General features: G+C 33.4%; 1 protein-coding gene across 1 annotated transcript in view; it reads right to left on the reverse strand.

The window, feature by feature from the left end:
• Positions 1–259: 259 nt before the first annotated feature.
• The window catches only part of LOC145256452 (organic cation transporter protein-like), a 77,407-nt gene continuing 57,692 nt past the window's right edge, over positions 260–19,974 (reverse strand). Inside the window, exons 7-10 of the mRNA XM_080115379.1 lie at positions 18,753–18,838; positions 14,812–14,932; positions 9,740–9,812; positions 260–2,679 (exon numbers count right to left, since the gene is read on the reverse strand). Of these exons, the coding sequence (XP_079971505.1) occupies positions 2,497–2,679; positions 9,740–9,812; positions 14,812–14,932; positions 18,753–18,838 (463 nt within the window). The 3' untranslated portion in view covers positions 260–2,496. The remainder of the gene's footprint in view (positions 2,680–9,739; positions 9,813–14,811; positions 14,933–18,752; positions 18,839–19,974) is intronic.

The raw sequence follows: 19,974 nt of genomic DNA on the forward strand, positions 1-19,974 counted from the left end.
TACTTTGTTATTTTCTTTAATTTAATCCCTTTTTTAGAATTTATTAGACAAAATTTAACTTTTATTTTACCGTGCCAATAAATATGATCATCACTGTATATATATATATATATATATATATATATATATATATATATATATATATATATATATATATATATATATATATATATATATCACAAAACGTCAAAGTAGTTTTCAAAAATAATTAATTTGAATCTTTTAGTCTACATTTTTTATGATAAAAGGTTAATGGGGATAAGATTTGGGTGTTTTAAACTGATTTCCTGAATTCCTTAGATGGGGATTTATAATTCTTATTATTTGGAGTATCAGAACGACTGTTCTGGTCTTGGGTTTTATTCTCGCAAGATTTTGAATGATGTAATCTCTATTTTCTTCAGGTGCATCTGTTCGAACTGGAAAACCTAACAGTCGAACATTAGAACATTCTATTTCGAACTTGGGAATCGAATTCCGAATAAAAGAATCATTTCATTTAACCCACGATGTTAGATCAAGCGTGATGGGAAGAAGTGATAATTTGATTTTTATTTATTTATTTATTTGCCCGACAAAAGGAGGATGAACTTGTAAATTAATCCTTTTCCGTTCGTCTGTCTGCACTTTTCACAATAACTCCGCCTTGGAAGTTTTTGAAATTTTGCACAAACATTAAACATGATATGAGTAAAAAAAAGTAACAGAATGGTTTTGGGGGAAAACTCTGGTTGCCCCGCAGAGGTGCCTTTCGAGTTAAAATGGCTAAAATTGACACTTTTGCGCTTATTAAAAAAAATTGATGCCTTAGATTTTTATAAAACTTTCTAGAAAAGGTTGTAACTAACTGATTTCTATATAATTTTGTTTGTCTATACTTCGCGATAACTCTTGTGTGTGCCCCAGGGGATTTTTTAGGGCTAATAAAAACACTCCATTTTGGGAACTATTTTACCATATTTGTCCAAAATTTTCTGTGTATGTTTATTTAGCAGTTTTGCATGGTGCTGAACTAAAATTTATATATGATAAGGCCTTGAGAACTTTTGGAGCTAAATGGACTGGGGCAAATGGTGGACTTGGTCATTTCTCTTTTTGCATAGTGCTGAACTCAAATTTACACATGTTATGGCCTAAAACTGCACCGTTTGTTCAATTTCACCAGGATTTGACGTTCCCTGGGGATTTGGGGGGATAAATGGGGGAGTTAATGCAAGACTTAGTCGTTTTTTATGCCTCATTCACTGTGCAGTGACGTGCGATGATGCATGCTTCACTTGTTTTGTTTTTCTTTTGTTATTATCGCCTATAGTGAGGATCGAACCTTCAACGCCTACAAGACTGTCGCGTAGAAATTATTTTTAATCAAAGGTTGTACTTGTTAAATGTAAACAGAGTTCATTCCGAAATTCCGCACAAGGTCTGGAGTTCGACATAAAGATTCCCAAGTTTGACTAGAAGGTCCCAAAGTTCGAAAAGATGCATACAAAGAAGGTTGGGGGTTATATCGACCGAAACGTTGTGAATATAACAACCAAAATAAGAAGAGTTGCTCGATTAATCCAAATAATATAAATCCTACCTTTGTAAAAAAAAAAAATGAAATTCTATTAGTAAATCTATTCTATTAGTAATATAGTCGTTCGAATGATACGAATAATATGAATTGATTTCTCGATATTACTATGCATTAACATGCTCTTCTGAATTCTGTTTTTAAGCGATTACGTTGGAAACATCTGAAAAATTGGTCGGAGAGAAAAAAAAATGTAGTTCAGTATTTAGAATAGGGGAGTAAGTTTACTACATAAAGGTACCGTAAAATGATCAACTATTTTAAAGCTATTTTAATGTTTTTAATGTAATGGCAGTTAAAAATAGGAGGTAAGGTCTGTGCTTTTCGGTGTGGAGAGCTTCTACTTTTATAGGCGATTACGTCTAGTTTTAAGACTTTGCCACGAAGACTTAGGATTAGTGGGAAAAAGGTTTGGTTAACAGAATGTTTTGTGTGTGTGTGTGTGTGCGTGTGTGCGTGTGTGTGTGTGTGTGTGTGTGTGTGTGTGTGTGTGTGTGTGTGTGTGTGTGTGTGTGTGTGTGTACGTTTACTTTTAATCACTCTAAACCGAGAATATTGCTACTGAAGCGTAAGGGGCTGCTCTGAGAGAGGTCAGATTTATAAGGTAACCTGGATTGGGAGTTGAGCAGCAAAATGTTTGTTCACATTATATTTAAATGTCTGCATGTAACTAAGGTGGTGGAAACAGAGAGATCGACGGGAACACCAAAAGCAAAACTTTAAAATCCAAAAGAATTGTTTATCCTTCCTTTACTGCGATATATTTGCACGTAATTGCATGAAAAGGTAGAATCGCATTTGGAGAGGGGGATAGTGAGAAGTGTTCATCTACAAATAATCTAAATCTTTATTTGTGATATGATATGCTTAAATAACCGAATAAAACTAAACTAAATGAACTGAACTAAATAGTTGCTTCGCTATGAAACGAGAGTGTCCTTAGGTCGGCTTTTAAATTTGTATTCCGTCTTCAATTTACGAACGTCGTCCATTGTGGTTGGCATCTGTGTATCCTTTGATTCTGGTAGAGTTATCAAGAAAAAACTCCCTAAAGTGATTCCAACTCCAAAGATCGTCGATGGCAGCCACGCTATATGTCTTGCCTGCAATAATAAAAATAATAATAATAATAATAATAATAATAATAATAATAATAATAATAATAATAATAATAATAATAATCATTGAGCAACGCGCTCGGGCCAGACAAACTGCTGCAGAGACAAAACATGAAGCGTTACATGGAACCAAGAACATTGAAGCATATCTATAAGTTTATTACCCTCACCCCCATCCCCCATTACCACATCACTGCTTCCCCCCCCCAAAAAAAAGAGTGAGACCAAATAGCCAAGTAGAGTAAAGGAGGAAGGAAAGACCGAGGAGAGAGCACTGACCAGACCTCCGCTAGATAAGTGCGAAAAGAACTGGGACTTTGGGGAGGCTTATTGCCACTCTAATTCCAGTGAAGACCAATAACCGCTGCCAACGAGAAATCAATGGCAAACAGCTGTTGCGATAATGCAAATTTATTTGCAAATGTTATCGAAAAAGGTGGAGAGCACTGGAAATATGGGGAGATTTGCCACTCTTGCTGTTTTTAAGAAGAGATCTTTGATGACCTGTGTGAAAGCTCCTTGTGAGACAATATTAAAAATAGTCCCACAAATGCTATTCTATATTTTAACCTGTTTTAGTATTAGCTACGGGAAGCAATTTACTATAAAACTCGTTCTAAATAGACAAGTGGGTGATGCATGTTTTTTAGTGAAATTCTTTTTTTTTTTTTACAAAATTCAAAGAATTTTCCTTTATCGCCCTGCCAAAGTACATTTATCGAAACGCGGCCTACTCATCTCTTTACGACAAACGATAAAAATGAACGAATTATTAGCAAGTGAAAGAATATAAGAGGGGAATCTATCTATAAATTTTCTAAAAATTACAAGTAAACTTATTCTAAGCATATACTTAATGTTTAAACTATCAGACATTGTAGCTATGTATCGTGTGTTGTAAATATCTCTCTATATGCATGTGATGGTGCAGATAAAGTGAGCTTAGATATGATACTGCGACTTGCACCAAATATGATAAATATCACATAAACAAAATAAAAGTTGTGGGACTTTTCTTTTTGCTCAAAAGAGTAGCAACTTATAAAGGACTGAAAGTCACTCGAGGAAAAGGAAATTTCAGTGTACTGTGATCGGCATGTGCTTCCTGGTTGACTAACAAAAGGGAACCGGCATTCTGTGAATATTGGCCTAATTTCTGGAACAAAATTATTACGGATCAAAGCAAGTAACTTCAAGTCAGACAATAAAAGCGATCAAACAAAGGAAAAAAGAAAATGACACTACAACAAATCAGGAAGAAATCGATCATAAAACAAAATAGACTGGTAATGAGTTACTTTCTTTAATTGACAAATGGAACTCAGACTGGCTATACTCCAGATATAATATATTTCCAATTCCCTGTGTGGTCTCTCTTCTCTTTTGCTTTTAAATATTACTCAATTGCAACTATGAAACACACTAAACATGCAACCACTTAGTGTATATTTACATCAAACACAGTAAAACACCGAATAACCACCATGGGTAGTAGTTATGCATTTACACTTAATTATTAATACCATACATTGGTTGATTAATATTTTTATCATATGAATACATTTCAGTTCATCAGAAGACAAAGTTTCAACATATGCAAGTATATAATTATCACCAGACACATGTTTCGTCATCTTTACAGCTCATCAATCTAGCTAGACTCAGTGACTGCTATCCGATGCTCTACCACAAAGCCAAAAGATCTGCTAGTGCGAATATATATATATATATATATATATATATATATATATATATATATATATATATATATATATATATATATATATATCCTACACCGATGAAGACTGAAGGATCGGGCAAAAATTATGTACCTGTAAAAAAAAAAATTTTTTTTTAATTTTTTTTCATAATATTATTTTGTATTCCTGCACGTCACCAATTGAAAACGAATAAAGAAAAGTTATAAGCTTATATACTTATCGTATTCTTTTTTATACATTTCCATTCATATATATTTTTTATGCATTTCTATTCATATATATATATAAGAGAAAAGAAATTAAAACTAAGTTGAAATTTATAATCTAATTTATTGTTCGACTGAATACTCCAAAAACAATTTACAAATTCCTTATTTCGCACAGTTTCAAAGAACACTATTTTTGTTATTCTTCTCATCAGAAGACTTCTGTCCTCTGATGAGAAGAATAAGAATAAACGATAAAATATGTCGCCCTAGAAAAGACATGATTCCATTTCCCTTTGATGAAAACCGGTTTTCTTTCTCTTTTAATGTTTAATGATCTCCTAGTTGTGTGCAAATACCAAGAGCAACAGGAGCCTTCCATCATGTCTGAAAGTGACGCAATGTTCAACGAGTGAGATCGAAGATGCGCGGCCGTACAACCCATGCTCTCTACAAATCCAGACATGATTCAGACATGATAGAAGGCTCCTATCGCTCTTAGGTTTTTAAACGACTGGCCATCTAGTAGAGGTCTGCAATAAAAAAAAAAACGGTTTTCATTAAAGGGAAATGGAATCATGTTGTCTTTTCTATGGCGACAATTTTATCGTTCCAACCTGTATAATTTCCGAAATACCAGTTTGAGGAGTATTTGTTATGCTAATTCATTTCAAAGGTGCATTTGACATTGCTTGTATTTTTTATCTAATTCCTGTGTAGTCGGCATAACATAACGAAGCTGACAGTTACACTCCCAATTCATTTCCAAGTGGGATAAAGCAAATTTTACTTTGAAGATCTAAAGAATTATATTTTAAATTTATCAAATCTATGTAAAGCATGTAAGTACGGGCACTTGTGAAAAAGATAGATTATGAAACCTGCCTGGCAACTTACAATACGGCTATTAAAAACGAATGGCGATCTTCTGTTGTCAACCTGATTATTGACACAAGAAAGGATCAAGTTTATCAAAAGTATCCAAAGTCGATCAAGGTTTGATTGGTCGTGCACATAGATGCATACAGGCATATATATATATATATATATATATATATATATATATAGCATACATATATATATGTTGTATGCACCTATGTGTATGCATATATTTATGTTATGCGTGTGTGCGCGCGCATGTGTGTGTGTGCCTTTATTCGCCTATGTACGCGAGCAATCAACTGGGGCACAACCCGTGATCGACCTTTATATATATATATATATATATATATATATATATATATATATATATATATATATATATATATAATTTAATTTAAAGGAGATTAGAACAATAGTCTAAAGAGCTGAGTGTATTTCAATGTAACAGTGAAATTATTAGTTTAATTAAAATACAGGAAAGAGAAAGTGCTCTCACATTACTTAATATATATATATATATATATATATTTTAGTCATCGACATACAGACCTGTTTCGTTGTTTCACAACTCATCAGTGCCGCTAGACTAACACCTCTCCCAAGCCGAGGATCGAACCTAGAACCGTCGTGATGACAGTCGGCAGTCCTACCCCTTGACTACGGAATCGGTGGCCGAAATTAACCTGTCCGAACGATTATTTAAATAAACATCCGTCCGCTACTTGTAGAGGGCTCAAACGTTTGTTTGTAAACAAATCGCGAGCTTCGCATTATTTCAGCTAAATTAAGTAGCGAGTAAGATAATTTACGAGAGTGCTCTACCAAAGAGGGGAGCTTTATAAAATATATTTTAGTCATCGACATACAGACCTGTTTCGTTGTTTCACAACTCATCAGTGCCGCTAGACTAACACCTCTCCCAAGCCGAGGATCGAACCTAGAACCGTCGTGATGACAGTCGGCAGTCCTACCCCTTGACTACGGAATCGGTGGCCGAAATTAACCTGTCCGAACGATTATTTAAATAAACATCCGTCCGCTACTTGTAGAGGGCTCAAACGTTTGTTTGTAAACAAATCGCGAGCTTCGCATTATTTCAGCTAAATTAAGTAGCGAGTAAGATAATTTACGAGAGTGCTCTACCAAAGAGGGGAGCTTTATAAAATATATTTTAGTCATCGACATACAGACCTGTTTCGTTGTTTCACAACTCATCAGTGCCGCTAGACTAACACCTCTCCCAAGCCGAGGATCGAACCTAGAACCGTCGTGATGACAGTCGATATATATATATATATATATATATATATATATATATATATATATATATATATATATATATACATCCACATTCACAGCTCATCAGTGCGGCTAGACAGGTAACTACCTCAAGCCAGGATTGAAACCCGACCGTTTGTACGGCAGTCAAGGCTCCTAACCATTACGCTATTGGCGGCTGCTTGAACGAGTAGTGAGTTTATATATATATATATATATACTTTTTATTTGTTTTATATAAGCATTTATATGTCACTACACATTTATGAGCATGTTTCGGTGTCAGCTAGTTACAATTAAAATATTAACCTGCATTCTATATATATATATATATATATATATATATATATATATATATATATATATATATATATATATATTATGGAGAGAAATACATTTGTCTATATAAATAAAAATAATATACTTGCTTTTTTTTATTGCGCACTCTTAATAACCTAGTTACAATTCACGAGTTTTCCTTCTGAATACCTTTAACTTGGTATATATACATTATATATATGTATGTGTGTGTGTGTGTGTGTGTGTGTGTGTGTGTGTGTGTGTGTGTGGTTGATTGGTAATAATGGCACCGGTAAAAATTACACCGAAAATAAAAAATGGAACAGTCTAAATGGAACCGGTAAAACCGTGAAAAGTTAATAAATAGGTAAAAATGGCACTTTGACAACTTAAAATTAGAATGGTTTGAGAAGTGCGAGCTGAGCTCCGATTTCCGTAGTTTAAAATAAGGCTAACCCTCTTTAGCTTCAGTAGTGAAAATGTCGGGTTTGATTAGGTTACACTTCTGTAGAACGAAATTAAAAATTATTTTATTTAATAATTTTCTCATAATAAATACTTATGCATAATAATCTGAAAAAAAAAAAGAAATTCTAAATAAAATTTTACTGCTGCCATTTTAACCTAAATTTAATCAAAAGCTCTTTGTAAATGAAAAAAGAAACAAATGAAACACCGTGGAAATTGCGATCTATTTTTGCAAAAACTTGATTAGGTAGTATTGCTGACGACGCCGGACTCGTAGTCTTTTAGGTAGAGCTACTGACAATCGACTAGTTGGATGGTGGCTCGACCCTGAGCTTTGCATAGGTGCTAGTCTAGCCACACTGAAGAGCAGTGATACAGCAAAATAGTCTTTTTGTACACGCATATATATATATATATATATATATATATATATATATATATATATATATATATATATATATATATATATATGATTGTTGAGCTGGATTAAATCCGACGATATGAAATAAAATGGAGGTGGAAGGACCTGGATACTCAACGTTTCGCCCGATTTATGCGATTTAAAACGATTCTTTCGTAATCTCGTGTCATTTTATTTATTTAATCTATCACCGCTATATTTCCAAACACAATTTTTAATCTCTACGATATTTTATCTTTTAGACGTAATCCACTACACTAGTTTACTTTAATTAGTTCTTCTCTCATAAAATGTATATACATGTATATATGACATCTAATTTACATAAGGAAAACACGCTGCTCTCCCCCATCATTATATATAGCCCCAATCCTCCGACTCTCTCGTCAATGACCATCCCTCTTGAAGAAGCCCGCATAAATCGGGCGAAACGTTGAGTATCCAGGTCCTTCCACCTCCATTTTATTTCATATATATATATATATATATACAATCGTTATATAGATTGGTGTCCTAGATGTAAATCTACTAAAACCCACGTGATTATTAAAGAGTGCTCAATGCAGGGCAGAGCTTGTATATAGTCTGTTCATCATACAAACATTATTGGTTACATATGTTCACACATGTTTCACTGGAATCTCAATTCAGATGGACCCACCTCATCAGACCAAGAAAGAAAACGCGTTTCCTTTTTCTGTCTTATGAGGTGGGTCTCTCTGAATTGAGATTCCACTGAATCTGTATGTATTCTCTAAGTTCTATTGGTTGCACCATAACAAAGTCTGCAATCTCCAGCCGCCAGATCTCCCTCTAATTACCATGTATTTTTTCTTAATTCCCAAAATCCACACACTCTCTTAATAAAAAAAACATCTAATTTTCCAGAAGAAATTCTTCCTCACAATAATCTTATAGCCCCCAAATCCTTAAAAAAAAAATTTTGTTTTCAAATATTCATACTTTAACCTCGTTGATATGGCTCATAATCCTACCAAACCACATCCACTTACCTACTCGACTTCGCCCCTTCACTGCCCTAATTTACTATTTTCGCAGAGATAGGTTGTCATTACAACCAGATCTTCATCTCCCCTTACTACACAACGTTTGAACTGCCTTGACCTTAGGCCAATAGCCTCCCCCACCTTTGAATGGATACAATCCACCGCGTGAAAATATTCCACATTTATTCTTCAAATCAATTTCTTTTTGGATAACCTCACAGACCAGACCTCTTCATCTGTGCCTGGAAAAAAATCTTTAAAAATATACTTTGCAAAGATGCGATAGAGGTAAAGTGGTCTCGCTTGTTTTCTTTTCCTTATAAAAGAAAATGTTTTTTTTTCATAATGTTTTACTGTTAAAGTGTTCTTGTGAAAATTTTCAAGCGACATAATGTTTGAATTTGTCCAAATGGTCTTGAAACAATTGTAACTAACAATGGAATACACTTTTTGTTGCTATCAACCCATTCTTTGAAGTCTTGGTTTTTATTAAAGCATTATATGAATGCTCAATTATGAAATATAATAATTTTGTAGCTTACAATTTAAGTCATCTCTTTTTGGCTCAAAATTTATTGGTATATGAACAATTACTGAATCATATAAACCCAGTATAATTCGGAATACTATATATATATATATATATATATATATATATATATATATATATATATATATATATATACTCTGATAACAGGGAGAGGCATAATTTAGATGCCCCCCAGCAAGCCGTTGTAGACAAGACAAGTGCTTTTTACTTACAGTGTATCTGGAAAATGGGGCGATCATGTTGCCAAAAGCCGAGCCCATGCCCATGAGGCCCAATCCACTATTTCTGAATTGAAAATATAAAAAGAAATTATTAATCAATAATAATGCATAATACATAATCAATACAAGAATAAAAGAAAATGGTTTATTGATATTAGGATCGTTGTAAATATGCATTGGCAATATCGATCACCAGACATCATGTCTTCTCACGATCACTCTTCCTGGAAGTGATGGTTTCGCTTATTTTATACAAATACGTTCAAATATGCACTTGGCATTAATTTTGATTTTTCTTAATACGTCTTATACATAAACAGAATTTTGAATAGCTTTATGTATCTGTTATATTAATGAAATTCTTTATTATAACTATAATTATAACCGCTCTACCTACTTTTGGATCACCCTATATACATACATATATATATATATATATATATATATATATACTTGTTTATTGTTATATAAACATGTTTACATCCCGCTGCTACAAACAGCCACTTGTTTCAATCAAACAACAGATATCATCAGGCAGCGACTTGACTATTCAAATGTTCAATGAATAATCATGAACATAACATAATAATCATAAACAATGAATGATTTTATTCATTGAACATTTGAATAGTCAAGTTGCTGCCCAATGATATCTGTTGTTTGATTGAAACAAGTGGCTGTTTGTAGCAGCGGGATGTAAACATGTTTATATAACAATAAACAAGTATTATCAGCTCTTTTTATTGAGCACTATCTAACAACCTTGTTGAATTCACTAGTCCATTACTTTTGAATAAAAAACCTTGAGTATATATATATATATATATATATGTGTGTGTGTGTGTGTGTGTGTGTGTGTGTGTGTGTGTGTGTGTGTGTGTGTGTGTGTGTAGCATTGAGAATCCCAGATTAAATGCTATAAAGGTAGTTTTTAGAAACAGAAAGTTATGTTGATAGATTCGAACCCAGCAACAGAAGCCATCTCTGGCTTCATTAGCAAGGACCTAATTCATTTCTCCACCATTAACAGCGAGAAATACTGTTGAAATTTAAACATTTATTTTTTAAATGTTTTTTAACGTCTGTCAGAGTGATGATGATCTGCGCATAAGACCTAAATGGACCGACTTTTTATTTCAACTGAAAGTGCTCAACGATGAGAAATGATTTTCTTTAGGGAGCTGACATGATTATTTACTATAATAATTATTAAATACCTACAGACACTAGTGTTTCATCCTTTTGGAAATCATCAGTGCAGGGTATCACGATTAACACTGATCGATAGATTTGAATCCAGCAACAGAAGCCATCTCTGGATTTTGGATCACCCTATATATATATATATATATATATATATATATATATATATATATATATATATATATGAGAAAGAAGTGAACCATAATCGAATGTTAAAAAATAATAAAAAAATCGATGAAAAAAAAAAATCACGAAGTGTACTACAACCCAAGAAAAAAGTGGACACTGTTCGGAATGTTATAAAATAAATAAGTTGATTAAGAGAGAAAATATAAAAAAAAGAAAAAATCACGAAATGCAAAAAGAAACGAAACCCAAAGCGCTTTTCGTACAGACGGACTTTTTTGAAATTATTTTAAAATTTTATTATTCTAATAAAGAGATATATATATATATATATATATATATATATATATATATATATATATATATATATATATATATATATATATATATATATATATATATATTGTTTGTTTTGGTTTTAGCGATATGTTTTGATATGTTTTGAATGAATTCAATTATTTACGAAAGCGCATTTTTCTTTAAATGCGAGCTGGGAACAATTTTCACCAATTTGGTACCCCCACATGGGGAGCGGTGTATATATTATTTTTTTTAATGTAATTATCCACTGACACGTGTTTCGTTGTCTACGACTCATCAGATTCGAAATCAGGACCCCACGGTAATGAGCCGAAGCCCCTTACCTCTGACCCATCTCGTCAACTGTCTGGATATATCGCGATTTACTTAAATGTTGGTTATTTTGGTTTTAGCGATATGTTTAGTCATCCACATACAGTACTGTTTCGCTGTTTCACAGCTCATCAGTGCTGTTAGACAGGCAACTACCTCAAACCAGGATTGAAACCCGACCGACTGTACGGCAGTCAAGGCTCCTAAGCATTACGCTAATCGGCGGCTGCTGTGCGAGTCGTGAATTACCGATGTTTTGACATCGTCCGAAATACCTCAGCTCGATTTGCTTAACAAAGAGCATCGTTTTATACGCTAATGGCAATTCGTGTATCACTTTTCAATATGCTCAACTCAAGATGAGGAGCATTATGTGTGTATGTGTGTGTGTGTGTATTATAAATATATATATATATATATATATATATAAGTTAATATATTCCAGTAGTAAAGTAACCTATGAAATTTTTACGAGATTAATTCAGGACTGCTCAATACCAGAGTAAGGCCATATATATATATATATATATATATATATATATATATATATATATATATATATATATATATATATATATATAGATAGATAGATAGATAGATATAGATAGATATAAATATATATTAATTTTAGTATTTCAATAAATTTAAAATTTATGACGTGAAATGGCTAAATTTCAAATCAAACAATTTTATTATTAAATGTAAGACAAAGAATACATTTGAAATAATATATCTCATTATCCTATAGTATGTCAGTGTCTGCCATCTCTTCAGAGGAGAAAATATTATCAGATAATTATCATGGTTTACACCTTATTTGCTAACACCAGAAAGACATGTAAAATCACAATTAAAAGTTTTTAAACCATTAAAATATCATAGAGTAAAGGAAGTATCAGAAGAAATAGCAACAATTTATTTTCCGAATCATGTTTTATTTAAGTCCATTGGTTGCTTATTAATTAAAATTGTTAGTACGAATAGTTGTGTTTAATGACTTTGTTTGATAAAAATTCAATATGGCGTAATGGAAACATATAAAGGTATTTGCAGCTTCTCTTCCAATTTTCAGATTTTAATCATGTCAAATCACACTGCATTTCCTTTTGACGGATTGATTGTAGCTATTTCTTCTGATGAGTTACAGGTATAATAGATTCACTGATTGAAATAATAATTAAGTGATTCATTTTGTGCTACGAAACAGATACTGTCAAGAATTGTATAAGTCAACTGAATTAAAGGAATAAATTATAAGATGGTCAACATCATGAATTTTGGAATATAACTTTTTGTCATTTATTCTCTATATTGCCCTGTAATTACATTGAGCTTCTTAAATAAAGATTGATATATATTAAGAAAATATATTTTTGCATAAATATATACATATATATATATATATATATATATATATATATATATATATATATATGAGCAAATAGTTAATAAAATATGTTAAAAAACACTTTGAAATGAGTTAAAAACATATTTAATCTGAAAAGGAAACACTAGATAAATGGATAGTCCTTAATCCGCGGAGTTTCGAAGAAATACTTTCCTTCTGATCAGAGGGTAGGAATTAGTAAAATGCGGGATCGGATTTTGCATGCAGAAGTATTTGATGAAACAACAAGTAAGTCAAAGATCTTACTTGAAAACAAAAAAAAAAGTGAAGCAGAGGGAATATAGTGAAGAAAAAGGCGATTACACATGAATGGATAGTCTGGTGGAAAATAAAAAATCCAGTGATGGTAAAATCCAAGTATAAATCTTCAAGAAAGTTAAAAGAATTTCCATTTGTACAAGTAAAATCCCAGGAAATCCCATATTTTTATTTTATTTTTATTTTATATATATATATATATATATATATATATATATATATATATATATATATATATATCCTAGCTTGAGTGCCCGGCGTTGCCCGGGTGTTTGGAGGTGTGTGTTGAGCAAAAAAAAATAGCTCTGTAATTACATTGAGCTTTTTAAATAAGGATTGATATATATTATAAGAAAATATATTTCTACAGATATATATATATATATATATATATATATATATATATATATATATATATATATATATAAACGCATGAGTATAGGAAGACATATAGCTCCAGTTAGTTGAGTACTATAAACTGGATGTGAAGTAGTACCCTAAGCTTTTAGATGATGCGCAGACGAAACTTCAATCATTCAACTTCGACCTTTAAGTCCGAGTGATTGAATACACAGACAAGCAAGAACCTGGGTTCAAACGACGACGATGATACTGGTTTTTATAAGTACAAATTGTTTGTTTTTCTTCTCTTCACATTTTTACTGCTTTTCTCTAAATCCCTTTCTCTTCGTTTCCTTTACTTGTTTGTTTTCGTTATTAATTATTTGTGTCTACCTTAAACTTTCCGTCTTAACCTCTTAACCTCGTATTACAACTCTGTTTCTATCCTCCTAGCAATCCTCGTCGTATCTCCTCTAAACATATGCTGCTACTATTTTCCATCTTCCTTTCGTTTTTATTCATGCCATTAATTTATTTATCATGCCATTAATTTATTATTATTATTCATGCCATTAATTTATTTATATTTTCTGTTAAATAACGAGGACCGTGGTTTGAATGGAAAACTTTAAGTGACCCTCAAATTTATAGATGACCCTAGAACGAAAGTCAAAAAATTATGTGATGATCTGGTAGAGATTTTCTGTCCCTTGAGTTCAGCTACTTCAAGCAAAGAAGCAAAGTCCAAGGGATAGCGTAATGGAAGCACGCGCGCACACTGCAACTAAGTGTAGTGAAACGAGCTATCTATCTACCTCGCAGTCGTTCTCTCTTCCATGCATAACCTGTATTTCTGGTGTTTTCTGTGACTGTTCTTCTCTTTATAATAAACCTTTATTGAAAACTAAACATCGGCGTCCGAGTGATTGCATCCGCGGAAAAGTAATAACCTGGATTCTTGACGATGACACGGTTGTATAATGATTTTTACCCGCACTGGTGCACGCCAATATAACATTATGTTTGTTTAAAATAAAGGCAAAGTCAAAATGACAGACTCCCGTTCTTATGTAGTTATAACGCAAGTAGTTACCTGAGATTGGTTGGGTAGACTTCCGGTGCATACAGCCATAGGACGCAGAAAGAGGCACTGATTCCGAACATGCCTAAAAGTGTGAAGACTTTATTTGCCACGGCAGTGCCTGCTCCCGGTTCTGAAAGAAGGAAAGTAAAAGAAAAAAGTAAAATAAAAAATAAGAAACGTCCGGCTGACTACAACATGACCGTCTTCAAGTCCAATGTAAACAAGTTCTTGATGACCCTTTCCCCTTAAGTAATCCAAGTTACCAAATTTACACTTCTAACGATTACTATAATATTGTCCTTTTGATCACTGTACACTCTCTAACGCTTATCCTCGAGTGGCTTCAGGGCATTGACAAGTGGTGATTCCTTTGTAAAAAAATAAAAATAAAAATAAAAGCATAAAGAGTGTGCATTTTTCCTTGCCTCCCTACGAGGTCCAAGTTGGACACAGTACCCGATTTCTAATATGGGTAGAACAATAGTTCGTGATGAATCTAAGATATTTGAGAGTGTCTGGCACAAATTTCTACTTTATAAGATTCCCAGCTATAAAATAGATGGAAATGTCCTCTCAGCCATCAAATCCTTTCTCTCTGAAAGATCTACCCAAGTGGTCGTTGATGGGCAGAAATCTGAAGCTAACAGTATTAACGCTGGCAGGCCTCAGGGATTAATTCTGGGCCCAACAGTGTTCCTGATCTTCATCAGCGACTTTCCAAATCACATTCTTTGTTCGTTTGTCGAGACTATACTACCAGCTACGGCAACACGTCAAAGGCCGATAAAGATCAGGATCTTGCAAATTCTCTCGCGTCCGATCTAGAGTATGAAGTACAATGGGATAAAAAAAGGTGACTAGCTACCTTTGCTATATCTAAAACCAAACTTCTGTTCTTTAGCCACCAACGCTCAGATACCCACTTTGCCCCAGTTTAAATCAATGGCTCTCGCCTTGATGAAGCACTCGGCTTCGACAAACATCTGGGACTGACATTTACCCCTGACCTAAAATGGAAGACCTACATAAACTCCGTTGCCAAAATCACCAGAAGAATGGCGAGATCATTCTACCGTTATAGAACGTATCTCATTCCCTACGCAATCTCCTATCTATACAAGAGTCAAATACGGCCTAAGATGGAATACTGTTGCCACATCTGGGGTGGAGCCTCAAAAAGTATCCTTTCCTGTCTTGACGGGGGTACAAAACTGTCTTCGATGACATTTTCGCCTCCCTATTCTCTCTTCCTCACAGAAGAGATGCTGCGAGTCTGTCTCTGCTCTAATGATATTTTTATGGTAGGTCATCGACTGAGCTCCAATCTATGGTCCCTCCTCGTAAAACGTTTGAAACAAATGCTCGCCTAGCTAAAGCAAGCAACAACAACTTTCCTCGCTCCTTATCTGTGCTCGAAACTAAACGAAAATTCCATAAGCAGAGTTTCTTTCCTAGAACTGTCTGTATGTGGAACACGATACTGTTTGTCTGATCCCCATGAGGGCAAATTTAGACATATCGATAAAATTTAACTCTCCAAAACGGCGCACTTTGGGTTGGAGTTACTTCCTTCTCAAGATAGGGTAAAATTTCCGTGCACAGAAAACGCATGATTAAATAATTCTTTTTTTTTTAAGTTTCATAGATACATTGGTATTTGATAATATGGCAGTACAAAATTACTGGTCCAAAACATGCTAGGTCACGTTTTATTTTTCTGTTTAAGGAAAAAGCTTATCGACTCATGAAATTATCTGTGTACTAAAAAAAAAGATAAGGTAGAGTGAGATATTTTTTTCATATTGCCATTCGAACTTAGGGTCAGTAGTATGATTAATGAAGGTATCACTCTTTATAACTTTTAAGCAAAAATTACATTTTAATCCTATTCTTATTTGCATCAATATTGTCAGACATTTCTAAATTGTATATTGTTCCATGTTGACATGCAATTCAAGGTAAAAACTGCATCCCCTTAATTTACCCTGTCACTACCCCAAAGTCCGTATCGCAATTCGAATAAAACAACTAATTCATTGCCTCTCTCTCTCTCTCTCTCTCTCTCTCTCTCTCTCTCTCTCTCTCTCTCCGTTATGCTCTTTTCTTGTGTGTGTGTGTGTGTATGTGTGGCGATATATTTTTTGTCGAAGACAGAAAAAATATCACGTGGCCTAGCATTTTGGGGCCAGCAATTTGTTACCGCTATATTACCAAGTACCAATACATTCTTCATTATAGTTCTTCACAACGAAATATAACTTTTAATAATATTTCATTGTTTAAGTATTTCTTTCGCTCATGAGGACGAAAATAAGAGCTCCAAAAAACACGTCCGATTCAGTTCAGATCTCCAGCCAAAGAGATAGATTTGATTATTTTACACACTTTGTATCACTGAGGTCATAGCTTTCTGGACACGACAGTTTAAGTAGCTACTCTCAGATTCCGAGTGGAATTTCTTCCCTTGTTATTAAATCTAACTTTACGTGAAGAATCTCGTTTCTATGTAACTGTAAGATATTCATGTCAAAACAGTACTACAAATCTGTATAATAAACAGATGAGTTCTTTCAACATTAAGGCCTTGCCTCCTACGTTGAAGACGAGTGGATTATTACCTTACCTCTTCTTTTGTAGTACCTTTACTGGGGAATGCCGACGGGTTCGATGAAGCATTTTTTCTGGATATCACAATATCAACCTTGCAAGCCCTATAATCAACCACTATATTAAGCTCGATTTAATGTCACCTCTAGTTTCCATCTCCAATTGCCTATAGCGCCCTTACTGGGGAATGCTGACGGGTCTGATCGGGCAATTTTTCTGGATACCCCAATAGCGACCTTGATCAACCACTAAGGCAGGTAAATCTAAATAGTGAGTCGATTAATTTGAGCTGATTCGTGATGGAAACAACACATATGACTAGGGGTTAAGTATGTTTGCCAGCGACATTCACACTAGATAAATTGAATCGGCTTCCTCCAAAGGACAAAGTGTGAAGGGAATTCACAAGCGGTTCTCAATCGCATGTATATCCCGGCCATGGGAGATGACGACGTTAGATTTTTTAGCATTCTACAGAAGAGTAACATATTAGCAACAGAGACGAGTTATCGACCCCTGTTCTCCGAAAGAAAAACGCCGTCTAGCGGCCATTATGTGAACCTCAAATAAAAGCAAGTGCTTACGATAACGCAAAAATATATAACGAAATAAATAACACAAAATATATGAAAATCAAAACATTTATTGTATTAAAAAAATGTAGCAAAATATAATTTTAATGTATTAATAAAAATATTTTTCAATGAGTGATTTATAACTGAAAATAAAAAAATAAATATGATAAAAAAACGTGAAACATTTATAGATTGTTTTTAGAATTATTTGTTTTTGTTTTTTTGCACGGTAAGGTGGTATAAAAATGTATCAAAACATAATTTAAAAAGCATGAAACATTTATAGATTGGTTTTTAGAATTATTTGTTTTTTTGCACGGTAAAGTGGTATAAAAATGTATCAAAATATAATTTTAAAAAAACATGAAACATTTACAGATTGTTTTTAGAATTATTTGTTTTTTTTTTGTTTGTACAGAAAGATTGTATGAAAATGTATCAAAATATAATTTTAGTTTGCACGCACTTTTAGAAAAGGAAGAGTTGTCGACCCCTGTTCTTTGGTTGACAAGCGACATCTGTCGGCGGTTCTTGAAACTAAAATTCACACATTCGCCTCATGTCATTGACATGCTGACGTGCGGTTTTTGTAGTTCTTGCAACGACCTCCTACATACAGCACCTGGTATTCTCGGATGATCATCAATCCGGATATGACCTGGTTCAACGTTGCCTAACTGCGGTGATCTAACGAGAACCGATGTGTCAACGTGATTATGCCGACTGGGCCAGGGGGGGGGGCGGATCTGTGAAGAGAAAGTGTCTTACCAATTGCAAATTTGATGACGACCGATATGATCAAAGAAATCCCAGAGAATGACTGAAAACACACCATAGTTGTTCTTCTTTGAAACCTGTGAAAGAAACGTAATTATTACAATAATAATTTGTTTTTAATTTTTTTACAATAATAATTATACATATATATATATATATATGGTAACCCCCCAAAACGGGCCCCAACTCTAATAAGGCCCCGTTTCTTAGTGTTTTGTGCAAATTAAATGAAACTTTGGTCATAACTAATGTATTATATTCAAAACATCACATCAAAACACAAGGGTCTTTGGCCTCCGTTCTACAGCATATGTTCTAGATGGCCTCCATTTAGCTTTTGTTTTTTAGAGGTCATATATATATATTGCTGGATCTCAACATTTTGAACCGAGAGAGAGACTTAGCTGTCGTACAAAGCTAAGACTCTGGAACATCATCTGTGTATAGATACTCCCCCAGGCATTTGTTTATAAAAGTGGTCCTGTGACAATGGAAAAGTTGTGACGTGTGGAGGCTTTAAATGCTGGAAACATGTAATAATTGATCTCAATGACCGTCTTCAGTGTCATGCCTGCTTGAGTGTGTGAATTTACCGGTAGGACTAAAAAAAAAAGTAATTTTGGGGCTTATGGACTTTAAGTATCTGAGGGAGTGGTATTCGTCTGACAAGACGTTGTAATCATCATATATATATATATATATAGGTACACAAACAAACACAAATTTATAGTATATATATATATATATAATATTAAAAGTTCACGCAGACTTCTAGGATAGTGATTTCAAGATTATGAGTGGTTTTTTGAAGCATTAAAACTATCTTATTTTTATATGTAATATTTTAATATTTTTATTTTTTATATTTCAAACAGTCCTTCGCTCCTGGTCACTAAAAAGTATTTAAATGAAAATGAAAGACGTTGAAAAAATCTGGAAATTTGTAATATGGACAGCGGTCATTCCTTGCAACAAAAAAAAAATAATAAAAAAACGAATGCTGTATTCAATTGCGTCTCTTTTTGTCGTTTGAATTGCTAAAAAAAAATTGAAATAAAAAATATTAAAAAGTGCAGCATTCTTCTTCCACAAAAGGCAAAAATAATTCAAGCGAACATCGTTGCTAGGAATGAACGCTGCCCATACTACAAATTTCCAGCTTTTTCAACGTTTTTCATTTTCATTTCAATACTTTTTTGTGACCAAGAGCGGA

This window comes from Euprymna scolopes, chromosome 32, assembly GCF_053919585.1.
Source record: "Euprymna scolopes isolate OS-2025 chromosome 32, ASM5391958v1, whole genome shotgun sequence".
NCBI lineage: Eukaryota > Metazoa > Mollusca > Cephalopoda > Sepiida > Sepiolidae > Euprymna > Euprymna scolopes.